Consider the following 27,430-nt stretch of genomic DNA (forward strand, 5'->3'; position numbering starts at 1 on the left):
ACTATATGTGCCAACTACTTAAAGATAACTAACACAAACTTGATATATAAATGTTTGATTTGTTTAAGTACCGTATTTTTCGCCCTATAGGGCACACTGGCCCATAGGGTGCACCTAGTTTTGGGGGGGAAATAAAGGGGGGGGAAATGTATTCCCCCCCCCCCAGGCACGGGGCTGGGGCAGGGGAAGCCCGACATCTGCGCGAATCACGGGGTGTCCTCCGGAACTCCCGCCGGGCGTGCAAGGCTTGCGGATAGCTTCCTGAAGCCTGGAGAGCGAGAGGGGTCGGTGCGCACCGACGACTCTCGCTCTCCAGGCTTCAGCGAAAGCCTGCATTCGCCCCATAGGACGCACACACATTTCCCCTTCATTTTTGGAGGGGGGAAAGTGCATCCTATAGGGCGAAAAATACAGTAGTCATTTCTTGCATTCCAGTAAGAATAAGGTCAGATAAAATCTCAAATGATATGAATTCTGGACTATATATCTGGCTTGAAATTTCTAGCCTAATATATCTAACATATATTAGAGATTAGCTCTTTGATATCTTTGGAATGGCCTCTTCCATAGTACTTATTCATTCATGACCCTAGCATCATTTTAAAGATAAATCCACTGTTGCAGTTTCCTCATGTTTTGTACCAGTTGGCATACAATAGTGTGGAATCTATGGTAACAATGGGTTATACAATGTGGAAATAGTCATGTGAGTGAAGTTGTTTTAGGGCTACCCACAAATTATTCAGAAACATTTCCCCCGCTTCTGCTTCTACAGGGTGAGTCCTCTTTTAAAAGACTCGCCCTGTATTTCTTATTTGTGGTGATCATGATGGGCTAAAGGACTGCAAAAGCACATAGAAATCTGAGATATTTCAGTGGAAATGTTAAGTACATCACCCTAAATCTCACTATTTGTTATAAATGGAGTTTCAACAGCTTAATCCTATTCTGTTTTTGGCATCTGTCTGTCTCAAGAAACAATGGAGTGTGTCTCCAGGGGTGAAGTCAAATTACTGCGTTACCAGCACTGAAGTGTCCTCCCTGGGGCACAAGCCTGGACAGTATGTATGGAAGTCCTGGACTATTTAAATGGCAAAAAAAAACCCTCACTTATGTCCAAAGGAAAGCAGGGCACCAGCTTGGCCGCAGAAGTTGCTGAAGGAGGCATACAAGGCACCATTCAAATCCACTCCAAATTTGTGGAGAGTTTACTCCTTTGCCTTTTCTTCTCCTGAAGATATCCTGCAAGGATTAGAGTCAATAGTTTTCCTTCTCCTTCTGAGATTAATGAGCCCCATCTGCCCCTCACTTCCCTCCACAGCACATGCAGAAACCACCTTCTTGACCATTTAACCCATTACTGGTCTTGTCTGCTCAGTCCACTGGAGCCTTCATATGCAAGTCCCTAACTCACCAAAGGTTTGAGGCCCATTAGCTACCCTCACCTGGTTTAGCCAGCCAGTTAAAGTCCTTCTTGGGATTTGGCTGCTGCCACAGGCTGGCAGCTTCTAGGAACCACGGGTGAGAGTTGCGTGCAGGGTGGGGACCAAAGGTGAGCAAACTACTCCAGAAGGAGCGTGGCGTGTTCCCCACCAGAGGTACTACCCCTCCCCTAAAACCTCTTAAGTCCCACTGAGTTAAATGAGACTTATTCCCAGCAAAGTGCAGTATATGGCTTATGGCTGGATCATGTTTCTAGCTTTTTAAAGTGCTTTCCCCTTTTGCCTTCTTCCTTTTGCTCTAGGCACATTCAAAGCAATACTCAGCCACCCCAGACTCCACTTCCACCATTAGGATATGTGTCTGGATCTCTAATATCAGATTTGGAAACAGATATTCCAGAGGATGAAGATGAGGATGAGGATGATATTGAAGAAGCTTTAGAAATCACAAGACCACTGAGAGGACTAGAGCATACTCCAGGCTCTAGCATGGACAATCTAGACAGCTCAGTGACAGGTAGGCAAACAAAATTAAGAATGAACCGGCTTAGTAAAGATGTAAAATGTGTTCTAAATAAAATAATGTTTAAGGGTATTCTATTCTGCTCTATTTCTGTGGCATTTAAAAAAGTTGTGTTCATATTGCTCACAACTGTTAAAGGATTTGAAAATGCTTTTGCTTTGCTGCAAATGATAAGAAAATTCATGAATTTTAAAATGCTTTAAAAACATGAAAGAAAAATCAATTATATCCCAGCTTTCATAGAAAGTTAACTTTACTGGGAAAGCAAGTTTATTACATGTATGGTGGAGCGGGGGGTAGAGCAAAAGCAGCTAGACTAAAAAATATATTTTGTATCTCAGGAACAACATGAGAAGCTGACATCTATAAAAGGTTTCTATGGTTTTTTTTTTATTTTGGGGCTTTGTAAAAGTGATGAATGTCAGAAGATGTTTTTTTCTGAATAACCTCAGAACAAGTTGTAGTATGAAAGAACAGCTATGTGGTGACACCTTTATTTTGTGCCCACTACATATTTAATCATTCTTCCCTTTCAGCCAAATCCCATTTAATTAATTGAACATCTTTTGCTTGACTCTTTCTTATTCCTCACATGTCTGGAGATATTACAGCTAGAATAATCAAAGTCCAACCTGGAAAAAACTAAGCTTGCCCAGCCTGAATTGATAATAAAACTGCTGTTGGTAGAAGATAGACATTCCGTTTTGCGAGAAAGTGCTGTTCTTACATGGATAGCATGACCTCATTCTAGGCTTCAGCAGACTTTCATTTCAACTGATGTTGGACCTGCACTTAACGTACTGTATCTAGGTTGACTGAGGTGTATTGAAGCCCAAGCATGCATGGTCTATATAGCTCATTAAAAATATTGCACATCTCTTCAGTTGTTGATCTTTATGGGACAGTACTAATTTCTGAATATATCTTCATGAAATTTCTGTTCGCTGAAGACAGATTAATGCAGCGTCTTTTAATACTTGCCTTCCTTCTGTGTGCCTTGCAAGTTGTTTTGAGTTTGGGTTTTTTATGCCCTTATCTAAACACTGCAGCTATGAAAACACATTGCAGATTCCAGTTAGAGTGGGAATATGACAGTAATGAAGCATCAGTACCTCGGATTTCCCTCTCTCCCTCTCTGTGTCATTGAATTAAGGGAAATGGTGCTTTATTCCCACTTTCCAGTTTCCCTTCCCCATGCCCTGGGGCCAGGCTGCTTGCCAAGCTAATTAAGATTTAAGAACTGTAGCTTGACTGCTGTGATTTGAAATCCAGATCCAACTGAAGACTTGTAGTTACAAGTTTAAGTCTCTGAATTTGGAAGATTGGCTTATTAGTGCACAAGTATGTTAAGCCACTTTACCTGAATTTGCTGGAATTTTTAGCATAATCTCCTTCTGGCTGTAATACTGTGCATTTTTGCATGTGTCTAGGGAAGCATTCCTGTAGCAATCCATCGAAGGTCTTAGAGTGATAATATATATTTTAAAACCTGCTACCAAAATACTATTCATTTATATGTATTAATATGTCAGTCTTTATATGTGTGTGTACGTGTGCATGATTTGCATATTTGCTTTTCTATAAGTCGCTGGCTCTTTTCTTCCTAGCAATGTACAAGTATATTGATTACAAATTCTGGTTTTTAAAAACCAACACTGCTCATTGAAGCCTTCAGTTGCCTACGTCATTATTTTTAAAATGCTAATACTTTGTTATTGTGCCAAACCCTTAGGGAACAAAGTGATAGGGGCGAAAAAATTAGGCCAACACCAAATGGATTTGCATATCTTCTTATATATCCTTTTCTGCCTCCTTATGCTTTCTGTAGGAAAACATAATCAGTGTCTTTTTTTTCATTAGTGGTAGAAGTAGTGATCATAAAAGAAAGCAAACATGATTCTGAATCACCTTTTCAAAGGGTGAAGTTCAAGTTAGGAAAGAAGACTTAACTCTCTTTGTTACCATTAGTATGAAGTTGACAGGTCCAAGATGGAGGAGGACACTCAGAATATCCCAGTCTTGGTTGCCAAAGAAATATCCCACACATTTTCTTCATTTAGCTTATTTGACTTTCTGTTTTTTGTATCTTGTATATGAATGCTTCCTTTTCCATTGCACTGCGATTATTCATTTACATAATAGATCAGAGACCCTTCTGTCTCTGATAATTCAAATGCATCAAAGTTCAGCATTTATTTATTTGCTGAAGAATATGGTAGGCAAAATAGAACATAGGAAGTTGCCTTAAAACAAATCAAACCATTCCTCCATCTAGCTCAATATTACCTATATTGGCAACAGAGGTTCTATGGGGTTTACGACAGGACTATATTTCCATTTGGAGATATCAGGGATTGAACCTGGGACAATTTCTGCTCAAAGCATGTGCTCTACTTCTAAGCTAAACCCCTTCCCTTAAGATCAAAGATTATCACTGTCTGTTTTTCCCTACCTATATTTCAGAAGTGTAGATACAGAGGCCAGAGAAGAAGTTGAAGGTGGGCATTAAGATTCTAATAACCCATGGCCATAAAGAACAATTTCTTTTGGAGGCAAAAAGATTCCTTCTGCCACTCTGCTGAGCAGAAGGACTTCCATTTCCCCCCACATCACGGTTTTTTGGGTTGTGGAGGAAGCAGGCTATGTCCTTGTCTTATGATCTGTTTAAGACCATTGTAAATAGGAGATCCAGTTTAAGTATCAAAAGTTTTATAAAATCCTTTTCCCCCTTAATAAAGACATATTGGGACATGCATTAAGCACAATGTAACATAGATTCTGTGGACGTTGTACTACTGGATACAATAACATGAAATCTTTGCTGTAATTACTACGGAAGCAAATATGGGGAGTTTCATACATGGAAGCCAACAGACTTTGGGAAATATGCTAAAAGATTAATACAAGAATAAAAAAGGCACTACTAATACTGGGTAATTAGACCTTGATCTAAACTGACTATCATACATGAATAACAGTATCCCAATTAAAATTAAACATTTAAACATAAGGTGGAATCTATATTTTATATACTTGTTTCCTTTCCAGAACATTATAATGAACAAAATGCAAGCAATATATAAGTTTGACACTTTTTATAGATGCAAACATCATCAAAGCATTTATAAACATTAATGAAAAATGAATTTATGCCACTTAGCCAAATTTATTTCTGTTTGAAATTTCAATCTTTCCCTGCAATCTTTTTCTCTCCTCCATATTGCTGAAAGGCACAAAATTTTGTCAAATTTATTCAAGCTGTTAGCATGCACATAGAACATTAAGTAGTTGTTCAAATGTTGCTGAGCAGTAAAATACTATGATAAAGTGGCATCTTGCTGTGCCTCCATTACATCTTCAGCACTAAAATTAATTTATGATCAGTCATCAATTCATTTACATGTCGTTTTATGCGAAATCCATCCTTGCTGATGAATGTGTATCCCTAGATCCATTAAGCTAGAGTAAAATCTGTGCTTTATAATATGACCCTGCTAATTGTTGCATTACCATTTTTATGAGATACAAAATCTAGCAGGTCCCCTTCTCAGAGCTCATATTAAGCCATGAACACCTTATTTCCACTAAATGAAGTCTGCCACACTGCCTGCACAGTAAAATGAATGCTTAAAAAATAATAATTAAAAGGACAGATTTCCCTCCCTTGTGCTATGTGCTTGTGTGTTCTATATTACTACTTTCAGGTGCAACCCTGATTTATTTTTCAGAGGACATTATTGTGGTTCATTTACTTGGCCACTGACATTGCAATGACAAGGCAGGGAAGAAAGGTAACGTGTGCCAGTCCTTGTCACCATTGCTGATGTCATTGCTTCCTGTGGCTAATGCCAGTGCAGTGATTAAGAAGTAGACTCTCTTGCGTAGCCAAATCATTAAAACATTTCACAGATGCCACAAGCAGTCTTTTAGATAACAGTGCTAAACATGTTATACCACAATTTAACCGCAACTTGTCTGGCAAGAGTCCCAAAGTAACAGGTGTTTGTCCTTGTTTCAACTTTTATGCTGCTACAATTTCCCATTTTTAAAAAATTCATCCTTGACCAAAGGAGAGCCAGTCTATTTTAAAGTATAGTATGGCCCAGATATAAAACAGAAAGAACAAAAATCTGGCCACTGCTAACATAGATATAGTCAGAATTTCTGGCAGAATGAAAATGTTATGTGTGGGCATTGTTTTATGAGTCTTCCTGTTTATGATGATAATAAGCAGCATTTCAACCTAAAGCTCATCACTGCAGCTTTTTAAATGAGCCAAAAGAAGAAGGAGCATTTTTCCTCTGGCAGGAGACTTGGTTCTATGCTGGATGTAGATGACAGGTGAAGCACCCCTTCCTTCTTCCACCAGCCTGCTCACTTACCTGCACATACCGGTACTTCCTTGTCACTTGTGGCTAGGGCTAGGGTTAAATACAAGGCTCTATTACTCTTTCATTTGTCTTTTGTGTCTTTATAGTACATTGGGGATCTAATTGTATAAAAGACTCACTAAAATATTCAGACTGCAATTATGGCATATTGTCACCTCGTAAATATGTCTACCACATTAAATAGCAAAACGCAGACAAAAATTGAAGTTGCATTAAGCTATTAAAACAAAGTGGGGGGGCAGCAATCGCTAAAGTGAAAATAAAGCTTTTTGTCTTTCTTTTGCTGTGGAAGTTCTATGAAAGATAGATTCATTTTGAGATAAACTGAAATTTACAGGTTTATACACACACATCCCCATGTGTATGTAGCACTGAATTCAATAAAACATAATTCACATTGGGCTCTGTCAGACCTCTGTCCTATGACAGCCATAGATTATGAGGTGCTTTCAGTCTCAGTCTATCCAAAACCAAGAGCTTCATCCAGCACCTTGGAGACTGCAAAACATGTGCAACCAAGGCCAGAATTTGAAGGACCATAAAATAATTTGTGATTGTAAGATTTATTTCCCTCTAGATTCCAGCAGCTTAATAGTACACTGTGCATGTGTGAAAGTATAGCACAGGTGGGGAACCTTTGACTTGGACCTCAGTTTATGTGGCCCTTGACACCACCTGAAGCTGTTCCATACTTATCCCATCAGAGTCCCTTCCTTTCAGTTTGGTTTCCACCTTATTTTTCCTGGCTTTTTGCCTCTCAACCCCATGTGGTTTCTGAAAAATTGGAAGGAGCAACATTTTATTTGATAAAAATACTTTAATTTTTGTTTTACTTGTTTCCTGGTTTTATGGCTGGGAGGGAGGGGTTCTGAGAACAAATAAGCAGGCTTCTGCTGTGTATGTGTTTATATAGCACACTAAAGTAGAAAGGGATTATTTCCACTTGCTTTCCAGAAAAGTAGCAGAATCGACCCGTTGTACTTTTTAAAGCAAAAACACACAAAAAATAACTTTTCTACTTATTTGAGAGTAACCCATCAAATCAAGCAGGACTAATTTCTGCATAGACCGTGTAGGACTGGAAATTCTAATCTGAAGAAGCCAAGGCAAAAATTTAAACAGGGTCATATGCATTCCAGATTAGTTCATCCAGAACACTTTTATCTTTGGCTTTTTCCATCACCAGTGTTTGTTCCACTTACCGCTTGCATGTGCACCCTCACTCATGGGTGTAGCCCGGGGGGGCAGTTGCTACCCCCTAAATCAATTAAAAATACTTCGCTAACTGACCAGTCGCATTACAGATAACTCGGTTCTCAAGAACAAAAAGGTTGCCCACTTCTTATGTAGAAATAGGTCACAAAAACCAATGCAAATGAACCCTGTCAACTAATTTATCTATGCCCTTCTGAAATGGTAGAACATGTTGTAACTCTGAGGTTCGGTTTTCAGTAATGTTCAGTAGTGCAGCCCATGGGTCTCTTTCTCGGAATATAGGTATGAACATACCCTGCCTGTATTCTGATGTAATATGGTTCCCAGCTTTGTAGAATCATAGACATATCATTGGTTTTCATGTCTTCTTACTGTCATGATAAATTCTGTTGCAACATAGCATCCATTTAAGGCCAGAGTCTTCATATTTGAAGCTGAGGTGTATAAAATCAATTCTTTCAAGTAGAACCACTAGAAGATAACTGCACCTGAATAAAAAGACTAGTATTTAAAAGAGTGCAGTATAGATGCCTATTACTGTTTCGTGGGCTTGTTAGCTTCAAGAAACAGAATGCTAAATGTGAATAAGAATGACATTCATCTCTTTTTTTACCTGCAAAAAACATCTGGTAATACTAAGGTCCAGGAACAAACTTGTGAGTCTAGCCCCCACTTCCTCTTTTATTTATAACTTTTTGATTGCTTCAGCACCTTGAAATTTTTATGGAAAATAAAGAGAGAATTCAGCTTTTTCAAATAGTGGATTTTGTTCTAGATAAAGTGCTTACTGCTGCTTTCAGCAGGAGGAAAAAATTGCAGCTGACAGACAGCATGGGAATTCAAACAAGCTATTGGAAAATAGAGTGCGCTGTATTGTATGAAATGGACACCTGCTTGGAGCCTGTTTCATCCTGTTTGAAAAAGGCACAGCTGATCTGTGACAAAATTAGATCTGGAGTTTCCTAAAGCCAGATTTAAACCAAATTTGCTGCTCATCCTTGTGCTCAAATTTTAAGGGAACGTTAAAAGAGCCCTGTTGGATAAGACCAAAGACCTATCTACTCCAGTTTCCATAGTGGCCAACCAGATGCCCACAGATAGGATATGAGCACAATAGCCCTCTCCTGCATTTCCCTAGTGACTGATGAGGTACAGTACCTCTGATCCTGAAGGCATTCATTACGATTCATTATGGCTGTACCCGTTCCTACAATTATGCCCCGTAAATGTGTCTTAACTCCATTTTAAAGCAATCTAGGCTGGTGTTGCATCTTCTATCCTTCAGCTTTATTGGTTGGTATTGGGTTCTAATATTATGAAGAGGGAGAAAATTGTCTTTCAATCTGCTCTATCCTTACTATAATTACTTTTAAAAACATCTGTTATGATGCTTCCCCCAGCCCAAAGTAAAGAACACATTGTAACCTTTTCTGATGGGGCAGTTGCTAAAACTCCTTGATAATTTTGGTTGCCTGTTTCTGCACATTTTCCAGTTCTACAATTTTTTTTTTGCAGAAACCAGAACTGTATTTAGTAATCAAATAACTGCTTCATCGTAATTTGTGTAAAGGCATTGTAATATTATCAGATTTCTTTTATTTTATTTATCCCTTTCTTTATAATCCTTGACATGGAATTCACTTTTTCACAGCTACTTATTTGAAATTTTCATTAAGTTATCCACCATGATTCCAAGATCTTTTCTAGTCAGTCACCACCAAATTAGGCCCTTTCAGTGTACCGGTATATGTGAGTTTTGGGAGTTTTATTTGCTCCAGGGTGCATCACTTTACACTTTCACTGAAACTCATTTAGCAATTTAATACTCATTCACACATTTGGAAAGATCCTTTTGAAGCTCCTCCTGATCCCTTATTCTTTAATCCTTGAATTATATGGTGTCATCTCCACTACACTGCTCACTCCTTAGTTCAGATCATTTACAGAAAAGTTTAAAAGCACTGGTCCTAATACAGATGGCAGGCAAAAAGAGAGTTTTGACAGGCCTGTAAAAAAATTCCAGGAGGCATTATGTACATTCCTATATTGTCAACAGATGCCTCCTAAAACAAAATTCGGAAATAATTTGCAGATTCCTCCTCAAGCAGATCATTGGAGGGCCTTTGAGTGAAGGAAGAGACTTAAGTGAAGCTAGAGAATATTGGGAGCGGGCATGTTGTGCCTCCCCTAATAATTCCTGATTTTAAAAACTGCAGTTAAAAACAATCATCTGGTGATGTCTTGTTAGTGTGGGTTAGCTACAAATATATATATAGTGTCACTGCAGGTTAGAAAGGGTTTTCTGTATGTTTTAAAGCAACAACAACCCAATAACACCCAATGAAAATCAGAGCTTATTGCTTAAAGCTGGACTACAGCTCCCACCACTCCCATCCATTGGCCACACTTGGCTGAGCCTGATGGGATTTGAAGTCTCGCAACACCTGAAGTTTGAGCTTAAACTACTTCTAGACTTACTCCCTTTTAAGTCCATTTTCAAAACTTGGATATTAATCACAAGATCTTGTCTTAAGTAAACCAGCAAAGCTGCAAATGGCTGTTTAATATAAAAACCAGACTTTTCCCATTATTTCCTTAATAGATAGCTATTACTCCTTTTCAAAAAAGAGTAATTTTGGAGGTGCACAAGACATGAAGATCATCTACATGAGTTTGCTGACACCTCTAACATTTGCCATGCTGTATTATTGTCATATTCCTGAGTCTAATTGTCATCTTTTCTGCCATGTATAATTTTAAAGTGATTTTCTTTTAAATTGGTTTATATATAATATTCATATGAAAATATTCCCATATTTTCTGTAATGTTGCAGTTCTTCTTTCTTTCCCACTCTGTCCAGTTGAATTTCTGTCTTCCAAATAATCTTATAATCTTATGAAAACAGAACCATATGGGTTCACAGTTGTGCCATGCTTTGTCCTGCTAGAATACGCTACACCTAAATGTCATAGTAAACACCTGAACCTGGGTCAGAATGGTCTGGTATTGGTTCTATCAGCCTTAGTTGGTGGATTGTGGTACTGCATAAGGGCAACCCAACAATGTTGTCTCACAGTAATAGCGACTATCCCCATCACCAAAGGCAGTTTGGGCCTTCTCACAAAAAACAAGCTGTTCTTTTGGGTTGTCTCTCACAAACTGCAGGGACATTTCTGATTGCCCTGATGGAATTCCTATTTCTGACACTTTAAAAAGAGCTGAAATGTGCAGTCTGATTTGACAGTGCACTTAGTTGTGTCTGTAAAGTTTTTGACAGTTCTGCTCTCCAGTAACATCCCTCGAGTAGTATCCCACATTATTATATCATACAAGGGATTTTGGGAAAGGATGAGTTGCCTCCCTGAACTAAGGCTATGACACCATTCTTGTGGAGCAACTCACAACATTGCTGTTAATATTATTCACACACACACATACACTGGCTGATTCATCACGTTCTGCAGTCCTTGAAAAAAAATATGTAAGGAAATACATTAAAAGAGTGTGTGTGTGTTTGCAGATATATAGACATACACACAATATAACGACCTTTAAGCAATTCAGAATATCAACATGTTATAATTTAGATCTTGTTTTCAATATGCAGCTTATTATTGTAAACAGGCTATGATCCAACAAAATATCAGTTAGTGTAAGAGATCTGTGTACATAGTCTTCACCAGTGGGAAATGCTGCAGCAAAAAGAGCAAGCAAAGTTCATGTTTAGGTAATTTCCTTACTTGCTGAGTTGTTGTTGTTGTTGTTCTGGTTACATCCCACAAAACACCTAAACTGATTTTCATTTAAAGTATACATGTCCTGGTTACAGAACTCCTAAACCTTTTTTTCATTTAAAGTATGTATGTTGAACAGTTAACATTCTTTCTTCAAATGATGGTCACCAAGTCAAATGAAGCAAGGCTTGTTTTAAATCATTATCCTGAACATTTCTATACACAAATAATCAGCTAGCCTGTTGTAGTGATCTCTGTTCAGAAATCTATGTAGTTTTACTTTTTAAGAAATGGCTTTTTCATTTTTTCCCCCAGCTTGCCTTAGCTGTTATCTTGCCTTACCTACATCTGTCTATGTCAGGCAGAGTCAATTTGGAAAGTAACAATTTTATTTGTGCCTCTGGCAAGCAGAATCAAATTGTCAGTCTCTGTTGCGCTTAACCCACTTTCAGCCTGTCAAATCTCTGTCGACTCCTTCAGCTTCTGTTCTTGTATCTTGGAGTGCAGAAACTTGTTTATTATAGCATACCACTGCATTGATGCTAAAAGATTTGGCCATTCAAGCACTGCAAACTATTTTCATTGTTTTGGAAAGCTAATTGGCACCAAAGCTATTTCCTATGGTTTTGTATAGCACGGATGTTTTGAATTGTCACGTAGGCATCCTGTGCTTCTAGTTTCAGACTAGAAGTTTGAAACTCTGAGATGCCCCAAACAACTTTTATAATCATTGTGCTCGTTGCAATGGGCTGGCTGAAAATATCTGTGTTTTAGAGTTTGGATAAACTAGTGACTAGAGCACCTTTACCTTTAGTAGTGGAGTAGAAAAGGGAATGTCATCAGATGTAGCTTTTCTCAGCACTTTCAACAACAAACCAACATCTGCCCTATTTACATCTTCCATTTCTTCAATTAAAAGTCTAAATGAGCAGGAATTCCCAGTATGTGGTGAGACTTGAAAATCCTCAGAGCTTGAACATTTTTGAATAGTGCCATTTGCAGCCTTATCTCAAGAGTGAACTGTAACTTTTCACCTTGAAGACTAGAGGCTGAGATTTTAATTCCAAACTTTAAGGCCTTGAATTTTTATACATTTTATATATCCCTGAAAGCAGAGTGCTCATACCTGGAAAAGCAAAATGCAAAGGGAAAGATTCCATTTGACTGGATTTGCCTCATTCCTGAATTTTCTACACACAAAACTTACTCGTGCCACACTAACCTATGGAAGGTAGTGATTAAGGGTGGTATACAACTAAGTTTTATTCAGAGTAGACACATTAAAATGAACATGACTAAGATATGACCATTAGTTTCAGTGGGTTTGCTTTGAGTAAAACTTAGTTGAATACCACAGCAAGTAAAGAGTTAAAAAATTTAAGTTTAGGACAGCAGGTACCGGTAATAATTGTATGATACAGTGCATTCATGTTTTTCTTATTTTGAATTCTGAGATAAGAAATGTCCACTTTAAGATCCTTTATTAAAAAAACCTGACAAAATCTGAACTTCTCCATTGGCTGAGATCCATGGTGATGGGGAAAACTGCAATGAATTTTTATCTGAATTTCCCTATTCTAGAAATACAAAATTGAGATTTGAAAGTAGAAGGAAAAGACGTATTTTAATAGCCCTTTGGAATTTACATAACAGTTAAGCTATTTCATGTGTGCAACTCACTAGCCCCCTACATTTGTTTTTAGGTTCACTTGTAAATGGATGGGGTTCTGCGTCTGATGAGGACCGTAACTTTTCTAGTCATAGATCTAGTGTAGGTAGCTCCTCAGATGACTCCATCTTTACCAGCGGCAGTTTTGCACAAGCTCTGGTTGCAGCAGCAGATAAAGCTGGGTTTAGGCTGGATGGAACCAGCCTATCAAGAACAGGTTTGTAGACACAAAGCTAATGCTTTTTGCATGATGTGGGCCTCTGTCTTTTCTTTCTTCCTCCTTTCCTAAGAAAAGTAAAACCTCAGCATAAATATGCCTAACATGCATATAAAGCAGATGGTTTGTTTCTGCCTGTTAGGTTTTTTGTTTTTTGTTTAATAGTACTTCAAGCAGAAACAAAGCAGTGCAGTGCACAGACATTTTAACACTTCTCTTGACTCTGCTATGGATTTACTGACACCGACACATACTGCCTTTTAATACGGCCTCAAGGAGACTGCTAATTTTGCCATGCAATTTTTGATGATTTATTATTTGCAAAACCTTCTCACAATCAATAATATTTCTTGTGAAGAACTGCACACTTAGCTTTTATCTCCATTACTGCTTCTCTTTTGCATCTCTCTTGCCAAATGTATTTTCTGGGAAGACTGTGAGCATGGGGTGAGTTGGTGAAAGTTTATCACTCTAACAATGCAACAGTTTAACAGCTTTATTAAATGGTTGCCTTTTAAGGCACTTAATCCAATCATTTATTGTGTCTGACAGCAGGATTATAATTAAAATTGTATCAAGGACAGCATCTAGTTATACAAATTAGTTGCCTTGCTTAAACAAAGTGACTCTGATTTGGCTTTCAAATGCCAGATAAAGGCAACCTTATATTTTATTTTTTCTGTGCTTACTTCTCTTTCCTTCTCTGCAAAAAAGATGAGTCAAAGTACATAAAATGCTTAGAAGTAGGCTATGGTTGTGTTCAAATCATAGTAGGTGCATTAAGGAGGCAGAGGGCACTTCCTAATGGCAGATTGGGGACTCTGTAGTTACTACATGAAAGTTTTGTGCAGCTCCTACACAGTGTTTCGCTCTGTGTTATTTTCCAATTTGTTCTATTTCCGTGGAAAACTGAGTAAGTAAAATTCCAGCAAAAATACAGCCAGATTAAATGAGGAAGGAATATGGGATGACATTTTGATGGGGATCATGTCATGTGGATGCTGCACAAAACTTGCATGAATGAGCAGCAGAGTCTCCAGAGTATGGTGTGGAAGTGCCCAGAGATACATTTAGAGCAGTAGCTCCAGGCTACTCTTGGGCCTGTTTATAACACAAAGGGATTACTACACAGATCAAGAAACTTCAACAGCATAACAAACTCCTAACACCCACTATGTGGGGTGGCTGTCATATGGTTGTAAAATTTAAACCACCCTGTACATAAAACAGAGGGCTTTGTAAGGGTTCTGGCATGCATGTTTCTCCTACAAACATCCCAAGTGGTCTGTGTGATAGACTCTTGTAAGGGAGCAGTGCACTTGTCACTGAAAGCAGGGAGGAGGCAGGGAGGAGGAGGAAGGCTTGATAAGATTGCAATCTCATCAAGAACAATAAAGGACTAATATACTGTAGTATTCTACATAAATCCTAAGACCTGATATTAAAGTATTCTTAATCAAGTAGATTATTGCCGACAAATCATGTGTTCTTCCATTGGCTTTGAAAAACCAAACTTAATGTATGCTTGTTTAAAATTATGAAAAAAACACCAAACCCTCACTTTATAGAAAATTACAAAAATTCAGCATATCGTAATTTCTAAGGTGTGGGAGCTGCAGGAGAGGAATCAGTTAAAATTTGCCCCCTTCCTCCTCCACTACTAGAGATGTCTCGTGGATCAAAAGTCTTTCCATGAGTGCTGGGGCACAAACTGGATTCCACCTCAGGTTTCTAAAATGGATGACATTGAAAAGAAAGAAAAATATACATTCTTACTAAAACTAAAACAGTCTGTGTTGCTTGGTTAATTTGTATTGCTTGGTTAATTTAAGCAATACATATAAATTGAGTGGAATAACTTTTTTTTGGCTGATGAACACTCCATTAGTACTGAAGGGAACACAACTGTCTCGTTAGACCTGGAAATGACAACTCTATTTGATTAGCCAATAGCTACCTTTTTCAATAAATATTAACGTCTGCATGCATACAAAATAATGAAATATGGATAAATCTTATCTGTATTAGCCTGTTCTTGAATGGTTTGGGCCCCAGAATAAATTGTCTAATGTGGTTACTTATGCAATAAAAATACAGCATGTGTTGGGGAAAGCTGAGGTTAGACTCCTCATCCAGAACACATGTTTTCTGCATAGAAGTCATGGTGCGTAAATGTTGCTTCCAATCTTTTTCTTTAAAAAAATGTATTAGTTCGCATTTCTGTTTAGCAAACAAAAAAGATGGTCAGCAAATGGTGAAAATGTTTTTCAAATAAACTTTAACAGTAAACTCCAACACTGAGTTTGTCACTTTGCTGGTGGTGCAAAGTCGTCATGAGTTTTCATTTGAGGTGTTGCAAATAAAGAAACAGAAGCCTGTTAGAGCAGGCATGTAAGCAGAATAACGTATCAATTTCCATTTTTGTTTGTAGGCAAACCATATTCCTCTTCTCAGAGGCCTCGGCCAACCAGCCCCTTTTCTACTGACAGCAACACGAGTGCAGCCCAGAGTCAGAGGCCTAGGCCTACCAAAAAACACAAGGGAGGCAGAGTGGACCAGCCTCCATTGCCTCACCGTAGAGAAGGAATGACAGACGGTAAGTTCTTTGTTAGAAGTCATTTCCATGTTAACTGTAAAATGGTACATTCCAAATTAGTATACCAAGTTACATGAAAGTTTATATTAAATTGTGTTTGTTCCCTATTTTTGTCACATTTCTTTTCACAAGTATTTAGTTCTACATTCATAATATTCAAAATATATAGACTTCTACATAGAGATTCTCACAGTTCATTAATTATAATTTATCTTATACTTCTGTTTAAGACAGCAGTGAAAATGCTTTGTATGTGTTAAGATCTATGTTAAATATATGAAGTTAAAGGGGTCCATTCTTTCTGGAAAGTTCCTGTCAATTTACTTCCCTCTCCTAACTACATAAATTGTGTCAAGTTTTCCATTAGGGCAAACTTGGTTCTACTAAACCATTTATTCATAGTTACCATAGTAGAAATTTTTTGTTTATAAGCAATTCAAACTTTTGCTGTAGTATCATACCAATTCAATATGTTCTGCATGTAACTTATTTCTCAAGTAACCTATTTACTTATTTCAACAATTTATTTACCACTTAACACTATAGTTTTTAAGTGATGTACAATGAAGTTACAAAAGAATAATATTACAGAATAATGTTGCATTATATTTAATGGATCCAAATGTCTGTCTCATATGCATATCCAAAAAGAGCTCATCTTCTTATATTTCCACCAGATATGCATGAATATGCCACTTATTTATCAACCCTCCAACATGCATCTCTCTAATTTGAACAAATTTGTGGTGTTAAAAACGCACAGTACAGTATTTTGAAATTACTCTCTTTTAAAGAACTGTAAGTTGGCATGGCAGGACCATAAGGAAAGCCAGACTTCTAGATTTCATTTTGTTTTTGCACCTCTAGCATCGTTTCCCTTTTAAAACAAACAAACATATTTTCTGTCACTGTTCTGTCTTGATAAGTAATTGATACATTTCTCATAACAATGTTTTGCTCTACTACCTTGATTATCTCAAAGGTGGTCAGTTTATTTTCCATTTTCTCATCTCTCAAATTTCTTATCAAAAAACATTTTAATTGATGATAGTGAAACCAAGATGGATGTTGTGATTCCATTTCACTTGCTATTTGTTACTTTCAAGTCTTTCAGTCAGTGTTGATGTTAGATCTATGTCAGGCTATGAATTATGGCTGGGCTATTTAGCCAAGCATTAGTTTCTCCTACTGAGCTGTGAAATCCAGTCCCACCAGGACAGCAAAGCAATATTATATGAATTTATCCTCACGTATATGTCTGATGACATTCTGTAACTTAGGCTTAATGTAGGCTGCTTCGTGTTATTTTAAAATTTCAGCTTCATTCCGCAGCTTTTGACAAGGTTTTGTTCCTTTCAAAATCGTAGGATTACACATTTGGTGCTCGTTCAAACAGTAAATAATATTCACATTGTTGTTTACTGATACAACCACAAAATGTGGGGGAAGGGTGGAATTTGGTCAGTAACTTACTTTAATGTTCTAATATATTTTATAACAAAAAATAAAGAATGACCAGTTTTCCAATAAGTCCTGTGGCACCTTAAAGACTGGGTTCTTGTGCAGCGTTTTAGGCTAGAATCTACTGCACAGATGCATTTTCCCCCGTCCCAAACTAGAAAAATACTCCAGGTTTGGTAGGACATGTGACCAAGAAGAAATTTGAAACATAATGGCAGCTTGACTTCTTGAGCGACATACTAGTTGTCCCTAACAACCCCACCTTGGAAATAACCGTGGCAAAAATATGAATATGGGAAATTACTGTAATGCAGATTCTATACCAGCAGGGACCATGATTTTGGTGTCAAATATTCCACTGAGACCGCCACCCCTATTTCTTGTTCACTAGCTGTGATGATGCCAAGATATAGTTACAAATAAGGCTGCCGAAACAGTAAAACCACCACAACATGGGTTTTACCAATATTTTAATGTCTACACTCAGGTCGAAAATGTGAGCAGATGAAGGTGTGTGAAAAATTTGTAAATGGAAGTGTGTTGATAGTCCTTGGCAGCTCATTGATACAGCTGACAGATAAGGATGTCAATATGCCATTTTTAGGAACATCTGTAATATTACAAGGCAATGTGCAAGTTGTTATTAGATAAAGTAATATAAATAGAACTATCATGTAGTAATCAATAGGTCAACACCACAACAGGAGTAAAAAATGCTTGAGACTATGCTGCCTAACAGCAGTGGACATTGGTAAAAAGGCTGTGAAGTCAAATTTTGCATGTAATGGTTGGTAAGCTAAACGTTTTTTGTACAGGTGGTACATCTTCTCATGTAGACTTTTCCCAGCTTCTGCCCCACATGCCATAGCTATAGCGACCTCACCAGTCTTGAATCTGTCACAGCTATAGATCTTTAAATAAATCTCCTCCCAAATTATTGCTGCTGCTATTTGTACTGTCAATGTGCATCAATATCAACTTTCCTGTTCTGGTATCGAAAGTATGTTGCAGTTATATCAAAGCTGTTTTTGGTTCAATCCTGGAGCACATGAAGCAGACATTACTTCCCCAAAGGCACCTTCTAATTTACTTATGAGATGTCTCGCTGTGTGTTGCCTGAGAAGGGGGATAACCCCTTCAATTTGTCAACTAACTCACCGATACTGCACTGGCATTCATCATGTTTTTAAGAGTACTTGCACAGTTTCTCAAATGCCAGTGACTTTTTCGAATTGATATGTCATCCAGTTGTACTAAATTGATTCCTTGTTTCATGTGTAGGGGTTCTGACACGCCACAGGTATAGTAGCAGCAATGATTGTGGAACTATTACACTGTCTAACAAAACCTGTATTGTACAAATCATTCATTGCCTTGTTTTGTTGCAAGTTCCCTGACTGAATCATTTGCACTGTGATGACCATATTAACCTCAATCAAGCTGCTTATTTCTCTCTACCTGCTAGCTATTGGCTGCTAGCTAACTATAAAGATGCAGTATGTCTTGAAGTTAAATGCAGCAATGTTCAAACATAAAACTGCTGGAGGGCGGGACGTTGTACTTCTCTAGGAGATCTCTAACAATGGATATGCTTATACACAGTACATGTTTACAACAGTTACAACACTTAACGTGCAGTTTCACATCCATATGTTAACTAGGCCAACTTCCCTTCCTGCATTTTATCTTAATTTCTTCTAGACCACGTTCCACAACAGTTGCCTTTCTGCATATTACCACCACAAATTACACAGCAAGTTTTTTCCATCTCTACACCATCTGTAATGATAAAACAGAACACAACAATTAATTTACAGTTGTTACTAGCTGTTACAGTATCACAATGTGAAATAGAACAAACAAAAGTGCTTTCACCTAGTGAATAGTTTTCAAACATTATCTTCCACATCTGCCTGCCTGAAGTAATATGGCTGCAATACCAAAATCATGATCCTTGTACAGAGCCCACTCATTTTCCATATTGCATAATGACTACTGCGACCTAATATGTAATATAGGCAGTCACGCTGCTACTATACAGTATAGCAAATTTTGGCTTGTTTCAAATTTATTCCAGGACCACTGTCTTTTGGCGATTAATATCCATGTATATAAATCCTAACTATATACTTTGATGATAAAGGTTGCACTACATGTGAGGGTTCCCCCCTCCTCTTACAAACTGTCAGTGCTGGGCGGGGAGCAGCAATCTGAATTGCAAACTGGGAGTGACCTTTTGTCCGCCATTAGCCATCTGCATTGGGGAAAACATCACACTGACAGAAGTGAGACCTTTTCCTATAATGCAGTGCAAACGGCAAGCATTGAGGGGGTTATGTGAAGTGAGACTACAACAGGACTGAAATTCTCCTAGTCCCATGCTAGAGTTGCAATCTAGATTGGGGACAGGGAAATCTGCACTCAAGGGAAGGACGACCTACTTATGGAGCAGATGGTGGGAAATGGAGAGGAAGAACTGATTGTTAAATGCTAAGGACCTTGAGAAAGGTGATAAAAAAGCTGAACAACTTTGAGGGTGCCCAGATTTTTACTCCTTGAACTATGGCAACCCTACCAAACAACAGAACAAAAGGTAGAAGGAGAGAAATTGCATTGACACAAAGCCCTCCAGATAGTTTGGAATGCAATCAGGTTGCCAAATACAGAAAGACTGGCATATGAGGAAAATAATCAGAGTTTCTTTCTGGCGACTTATGCTTTACTATCAACCATCCTATCAAAATCAGTGGCAAAAGTATTAGATTGATTACATTATGGACTGAGGGGCGAAGGGGAGTCAACCATATAATGCCCAAACATAGTCCAGTTCACAAGTAAACATGAAACATTTTCTTTATTCACAATTTCTTTCCCTGGGTATCATCTGCAATTAATTGAGATTTCCATTAAAGTGCACTGCTAGAGAGTTAGCAACATTAAGCTCTTTTAAAAGTCTAAACTAATAACTGTTGTTTTCAGTCACACTGGGTAATCTCTCACACTGTTCACACTAATCCAAGGTGAGTCAAATGGGAACACATTTAGGCTCAGTTGAGGTTGTTGCTGTCACGAAATATCAGAATCCCCAGTTCCCTAATTACTGAATTGGGAGAAAAGCCACCACTCTCCAATAATATTAGATTAATGTACTAATTGGCTTGCAAATTTCTCTTTCCAGAATTGTGTTGTCATTAGATGCAGCTTCTGATGACTTGGCTGAATTCCAACCAATGCAAGGAGCAGTCAGCAAATTCTAGGTGTTCCAGTCAAATATGTATTTACTGACTATATGAACCCCAATGGGGATAAAACCTCACTGAAAGAGAACAACCAAAGATAGTCATAAGATGCACGGTTATGTGCAAGATGCCAGAGCTCCATGCCCATATATTATGGTTCAGCATTTGTCGTTTACAGGAAATAATTTGACACGCCTTGTTTGACAAGTTACAAATAATATTTGCCCATGCACTGGAAACTCAGTTTACCCTCTTCTGTATCCTAAACTACCTTTTATAGGTTGAATCCAAAAACCTATTCTGTCACTCTACATTTAAAATAACTAAGGGGAGAAAAGGAAAGTAAATCTGAAAATCTAAGTGACTGTAGTAATATATCATGCTATAAGAAATGTCTCACAATTTTGGTTGAAGCAACAAACAGACTCTTAAAGCACCACAGAGAAAAAACTACAAATTATTATGATCCTCTTCATGTTTACTTTACACAGGTGGGAGCAAGAATACTGACCAAATGAGTAGTCTATCCAGTAAATCTGTTATTGTCAAAGAGGTACTATCCACAAATCCTTTCACTAGAGATCAATAGCTTATGAAGCTGAAATGGGTAACCATTGGGACTGTATGTGGCTGCATCATATGGTGAGCCATTAGCCTGCCTATTGTCCTTTCTCTCCAGGAGGAACCAACTACTACCTAAAACCATCAGCTAAAAGCATTTTGTTCAGACAAGCCTACCCATATATGTAGAATGTTGATATGTACTTTAATCTGTTTTTAGTTTATCATTTATTTTAATTATCTTTCGAATGTCTTAAATGGTTGTTCTTCATGATAATTTCATTGTTCTATTCTTTTTGTTAACATCTTAATAATTTTTTTAATAACTCAAACAGCATATAAATGTTATGGTATAAATAAATAAACTTACCTGAGGCCTTAGGATGCTAATCTGTCTAGTAAGATGTTGCAATCTGCAGTTCAGTGGCTCACCACATGGGGCAGCAGCACACAGGCCACCCCTAAGGTTTCCAGTTTGACCCCAGACAGCTCCTGCCACCAAACCTGAAAAACAAAAATACCTCAGAACCTCTTGGGCCCAACTACACGTAATGCTTTTTAAGTTACATGACACTTTAGGAATGCAGATAGCAGCTGTATGGAGACTCTCTGGGTGGGGGTTGTAGGAGGCAGGGGTGGAGTTTAAACCCTTTCCCCCCTCTGCTTCAGTTCCAATGCAAATCTTCACCTCCTCCATAAAGCTGCTATTTACATCAAGATGGAAGTTCCTCGTTGTATTAAGGTTAGTCTCCTCCAGGTGCACCATCCAGTCCCAGTGAGAAAGGGAAACTTGAATACAAGTGTACATTACTGGTGGCTAAATGTGTGAACAATTTTCATTGAAAACACTGCATATGAAGGGATATTAGGCAATATGGAATGTCAAGTTACTACCTCAATTGTTAAAGTGCTTGAATGAACGGCACAAGTGTTTTCAGCATTATATGAATCAAAGAGAAAATTGCCATGTAGGATAGGCATGGGGAAGATTTATTGTCTCAATTATTTTGAATAACTAATTAGACTGCAGACAGCTGCCTCCATGAGACAAAATGGTGTTGTCATGCTCCAAATACCCGAGTATCTGTTCCACCATTAGGGCTGGTTCACAAGTATTAACACCAGCTGTTTCTTTCCCATCCACTTTACTCCTACTGACCATCCTGGGTATAGATTTGTGTGCAGAAATATCAGCATATACCAAACTATAGATGGATAGAACCAGAAGACTCTTGATTCCCCATAGTCACATGTGGTTCCAACTATGGTACAGTCATCTTCTCAAAGATGGTCAAGAGTGCTGCATGGACAAAGAAATTAACTGGCATGCACATGTGAGAGTACTGCTATAGCCCCAATTCAGAAAAGGAAAAAACTATAAAGTTCATGCATAGAAAATATTTCACAGAGGCATGATTCAAAGCATTGCAAATCCTGTGTTTATCTAAGAGGATTTAGTGAGCAGTGGTATGTAAATAGTCTTGCATGTTTATTTTGAAACAGCATGGACAGAATGTTGGATTGCAACTAAGAAATGTTGAAAAATCGTGCTTACTAATGTCTCTTCACCATTGCAAGGTTCAAAAATAAAGGAAAACTCATACACATTTGATATATGTTATTGTGGGTATAGTTTGCTTGAAGTTAAACACAGGCTGGTGACTTCTTTTTTAAAAAGTAGTTTGCATTTGAAGATCCCCACCCTCCCACAATCTGTTGTGTTATAATCTGGACATATTTAGAGCAATTTGCAAATTCACTCAACATTTGAGTGCATGTTAAAACTTCTGGAAAACCTTTCATATGAAGCCACTTTTAATTTAACTGATAGGGTACATGTGATCTGCATTTTGAATATATATATTTCAAAACTATTTCATAGCAAACAGGATGAACAAGGAAACAACCCCCATCTACTGAAAATAAAAGCTTTTTTTTTTTACTGACCTTGTCAAGTGCAGCACAACAAAAATTACTCTTCTGGTGAAGGGCATGTTCAGTTATTTACAGCCAAAAACATCTAGCAATTGTCTAAAACCAAGTGAAAAATGTAGGATAACTATATTTTGTCAAGTCTTTCCAATCCTTTCATTTTCCGCTAAAAATTTAAATGTAACTAATATGTCATTGAAATTCTGAGTCTATTCACATTTTTAGATCTTCCACCACCGCCAGACCCACCCCCTGGTCAGGGTTTAAGGCAGCAGATAGGCCCTGGCCAACGTGGAGGTTCGACAGAGAGAAAAGGAAGCTCTCTAGAACGACAGCATACATCCAGCATAGATGAAACAAAGAGCTCTTTGGATCGTCAAGCTAGAACGTCACTAGAGTGGCAGCGGCAAACCCAGGAATGGATAAGCTCCACAGAACTTCAAAGCCAGCAAAAACAAGCATTTGGATCAGGTGTGTAGTTGCACCTCTCAAAGCAGCTTAGGCAGTTTCCTAAATATATTCCATTATAAGATCCCCTACAGGCGGTGAAGGTCAAGGCTTACATTGGAACAGTCAAAGGATTGTTATTAACATTTGACCTTCAATGTTTGCTCCTGCAATGGTGAAGCTTTTGAATACACCTAAACTACTAAAATTCTGAACGCATGCCTTTGGGAGTTAATAATGCTGTTATATGCAGCAGGGGGGGAATGTACTTGACATCTTATGCAAGGAATATATACATATGGAACACACACTGGCTGTGAATATTTTTCTTTAACCCACTGGAATGGATTTTTGCATGCATATAGTGCACCAAACATCCTTACCTCCCACCTGTATTAACAGCATTCTCATCAGTACTCACATTTATGTCTGTAACCTTGCAAAAAGCTCGGAATCAAGCCATTTTGGACTCATAGGTGTGTGTGTGTGTGTTTTTTTTGGGGGGGGGGTTAAAACATGGAACTTCTCATTGATAAACTCGGTGGGTGAAATCAAATGCTGCCATTTTGCTTGCAGAACAGCTTTTCATCCAGCAGACACCACTGCTAACATAATCAATGTAGGAATACTGGGTGAAATCCAATGCTGCTGCTGTGCTCATAGAAAAAGCTTTTTATGCAGCAAACATCTCCACTAATATAAGAGGTGAGACGATTTTTGCTGATTTCTCCCTGCCCCCTACAACTTTCATTCTGTTCTTTCCTGAACCATAATGTTTTGGATGGTTCTCTATTCTTTGGATCGTATTTTCTGCAGCAGAGGAAATCAGCAAAGATCACCACACCTTCTTCAACAGTAAATATTGAATGAACATGACTAAGGTCCATTAATTTGAATAGATCTACCCTGAGTAAAACTCAGCTGACTGTCACCCGTTATTCCTTTTCCCCCTCACACCAGCGCTCAGAATCATTAAATGTCTTAACAGCTATTAGGTATTCATCAACAAACCATTCAAGTATTCTTTGTCAGCTTGTCTGTTGCATTCAGTTGTTCAAATGAAAAGATTGGGGGGGGGGCTTGCAATCCTGTGGGCTCTAGGAGACTGTCCAAGAAACCATACAAAATAATGGATAGTCATCTCTGATTCCAGAGACAGAGATCTGAGCTTGCAGAGGGAGAACGACGTCTCCCTCTCTGACTCTATGAACCCTGCCAAAGCTGTGGCTCTACCAATGTTGGAGCTCAGATGCAGGTAGGGCCAAAAAAAGTAAAGTATGCCAGGATCCTAAACCCCCACATTTCTCTGCCGCACCCCCAAGCCAGAAGAAAATACTTTTTATTATTTGGAAACAATTTGAGGGACATAAGCTTTTAAAAGTAAAAAAGACAAGATAATTCAAACCTAGAACTGGATAGAGGACTGCAGAGCATTCCTACATTCTCATGTTCCTCCCCATCCCTTGTGGATTGCACCCTTTGACAGAACATGTGTGTGTGTATTTGCGTACACACACACATGTAAGGACGGGTAGAACAGATGATCCACTTGATATCCTAGCACTTTCTTCACATACTGTTGGTGGTATGGTTTCCCTTCATCTTCCACCTTGTTTCTGTTTCTGCTTCTGCATAAAGTAACTAGCATAAATTGTGCCAAGTGAATTTTTTAGAATGTTACACTGACGGATCAACTCAAGGCACAACCTGTAAAGAATTCTGCCAAAACAAGTTTGAATTCAGCAGCTGAATAAGTTCCCAAGCAGCTTCATTTATTTTAGAACAAGAAATTTGCCCTTTTTGCTGTTGGAACAGCAACTCTGCAAACTTCTTGAGTATCACATAATGAACACAACTGTAACTTACTTGTGGCAGTCATCTTTGATTCCAAATATGATGATGTTGGCAATTGCTATGACTGTTCTCCTTGGTTCATGCAGTGTTGGTTTTGTACTTTGAAATACTACCTAGGGCAAGATGACATATTGGCCAAATATGAACTCATTACCACCATCTTGGATTCCAACATGGTAACTTCACGCACTACTTCCTAGACTGGGAACATGAGTTTTCTGATGTGGTAGCAGAAATATATTTGCCCCTTGTGGGTAATGAGCTTTCTATATCACCAAAATCAAAAGATTTCATTGGTAAATTTGTACTGATATTTTAGGTTAGCTCACTTGAGAAGCACTGACTAAAACAATTACCTTGCTAAACTGTGTTGATTTAAAAGTCTCTGACCATATGGGTATGTCAATTTTCCTCTAAGCGGACATAGCTAATAACATTTGGGTGTGGGTAACTGAGTCAAAACTTCAAATTACACCACTCAAAGTGGTAAAAATATAATGATAAGCTAATCATTGAGAGTCTGGTGCCCTGTGCTGTCCATTCTTCACACATTCTGCATCAAAGGAAAGCTGCCTGATTCTGCCTCCTTGTGTGATTGATCCTTCTATAGCTTAGTGGTCCTTTGAGGTCCCAGGTTCATTATCAAGCACCTTCACAAATTTGTACTTCAGAGCTGTAAGGCATTTCTGTCTGATGCCTTGGAAAGCTGCTTGGCTAGACAGACTGAAAGTCTAAGCAGAAGCAGCTTCCCCTGTTCCTCAACTCTCAAGCACCTCTTAAGAGAGTAGGCCAGTCCTGGTGGGGGTCAACACCCGATGTATGATCTAGTTAAAGTTAAGCACTTGCAAAATTAATCAATAGAAAGTTACGTCTCCTGTTGAAATTAGTACCTGCAAAACTGCTTAAACTGGGTTGAATCTTTCTCCCAGTTTGTAAGAAATCCCGGAGACTCTGCTCACATATAGTGAATGGGGACCTGGGTCTCAAGGACAGCAATCTGTTCTCAAGGACAGGAATTGTTTGTCAAGCAAGATTTTCCCTATACAGAATATAAACCAATGAAGTAATTTCCCATGTGCTTGATATCTTTGGAAATAACACCAGGAAGCTAATTAAATTAGCTGATTCTATAGTTCTTTATCTTAATTGATTGAAATAATGTTACCATAATTTAAGTGAGGGGGAAAGAGCAGCATTTCAGCAAGCTTAAAGGAAACTATAATTTTGGCCTTATTATTCTGCAAATCGTTTATGTATCATTTAATTAAGCAATCTATGATTCATCATGCCTTTTCCATAATGCATCTTGGGTTTTTTATAATTAGGACATGCCAATTCATAAACTTAGATGAAGATATGATAATATGTGATTTCCAATATGCATGCAAAAATGGTTTCATTCAAAATCTAACTTAGCTTCCAAATTCACTGTAAACAAGTTGATACTTTTCTCTATATGTCAATAATAGAAAGATCCTTATATACCAAAATACAAACTGTAATTGTGTATATTTCATTTACATTATTAGTCAGGCTTGTCTTCCACTGCTAGCTGATGGATCAATCCCAAGTGGGTTGGTGTGGGGGGAGATGAGAATGGTGTGATAGATCTATGGTCACATCGCAAGCCCTGCCAATTTTTACACTGGCCATAGCACAAAGTGTTGCCATCCACCCTACCACAGCATGGCAGCTCCAGGTTTGTAGTAAAGGTTCAGACTCCACCACCTTGCAAACTTCCCATTTCAGAGTTCTCTGTATGCTACCACTGACAAATAACTGCCAGCTTCCTCTATGCTAATGGAGAGAGATCTATGCACTGTCCTAACCCCCTTCAGTCATCAACATTTGGGGAAGGGCTAAGATTGAGCTCTCAATCTTCCAGCCATGTGAACTACTTATTCCAGTAATATGTAGTTGAAACCTGTATTTAACAACGGCTCAACAACCACTAAACTCACATTGAATCAACTGTCATATTAGTAGGGGGGGGTTGAAACCAAATAAATCCAACATTATGAAACAATACATTTTATGTTCCCCAACCTAGGCAAATAGTCCCCATTTTCAAATTGTATTTTGCCACCATGTGGGACAGCTCTATTTTCGAAATCATCAAATCTGGATTTCTATCACGTCAACTCCCAG

The 27,430-nt window shown here is 38.2% G+C and overlaps 1 protein-coding gene and 1 long non-coding RNA gene across 27 annotated transcripts in view; one reads left to right on the forward strand and one right to left on the reverse strand.

The window, feature by feature from the left end:
* Window positions 1-27,430, forward strand: part of ROBO2 (roundabout guidance receptor 2) — a 901,420-nt gene that overhangs the window by 869,876 nt on the left and 4,114 nt on the right. For 8 of the 22 annotated variants that reach the window (XM_081907838.1, XM_081907823.1, XM_081907842.1 and 5 more), the window contains 4 exons: window positions 1,745-1,959; window positions 13,010-13,192; window positions 15,624-15,788; window positions 23,207-23,452. In XM_081907838.1, coding sequence (XP_081763964.1) covers window positions 1,745-1,959; window positions 13,010-13,192; window positions 15,624-15,788; window positions 23,207-23,452 — 809 coding nt within the window. The remainder of the gene's footprint in view (window positions 1-1,744; window positions 1,960-13,009; window positions 13,193-15,623; window positions 15,789-23,206; window positions 23,453-27,430) is intronic. The other 14 variants (XM_081907844.1, XM_081907825.1, XM_081907829.1 and 11 more) reach the window with 3 other exon arrangements.
* Window positions 16,760-27,430, reverse strand: part of LOC309368103 — a 53,819-nt gene continuing 43,148 nt past the window's right edge. For 2 of the 5 annotated variants that reach the window (XR_014167528.1, XR_014167530.1), the window contains 6 exons: window positions 26,173-26,321; window positions 25,295-25,395; window positions 23,850-24,033; window positions 22,997-23,080; window positions 21,420-21,553; window positions 16,760-19,028 (listed from right to left, as the gene is read on the reverse strand). This is a non-coding gene — a long non-coding RNA (uncharacterized lncRNA). The remainder of the gene's footprint in view (window positions 19,029-21,419; window positions 21,554-22,996; window positions 23,081-23,849; window positions 24,034-25,294; window positions 25,396-26,172; window positions 26,322-27,430) is intronic. The other 3 variants (XR_014167529.1, XR_014167531.1, XR_014167532.1) reach the window with 3 other exon arrangements.

The sequence above is a fragment of the Podarcis melisellensis genome, assembly GCF_964234715.1.
Source record: "Podarcis melisellensis genome assembly, chromosome: 4".
In the NCBI taxonomy this organism is placed as follows: Eukaryota; Metazoa; Chordata; class Lepidosauria; order Squamata; family Lacertidae; genus Podarcis; species Podarcis melisellensis.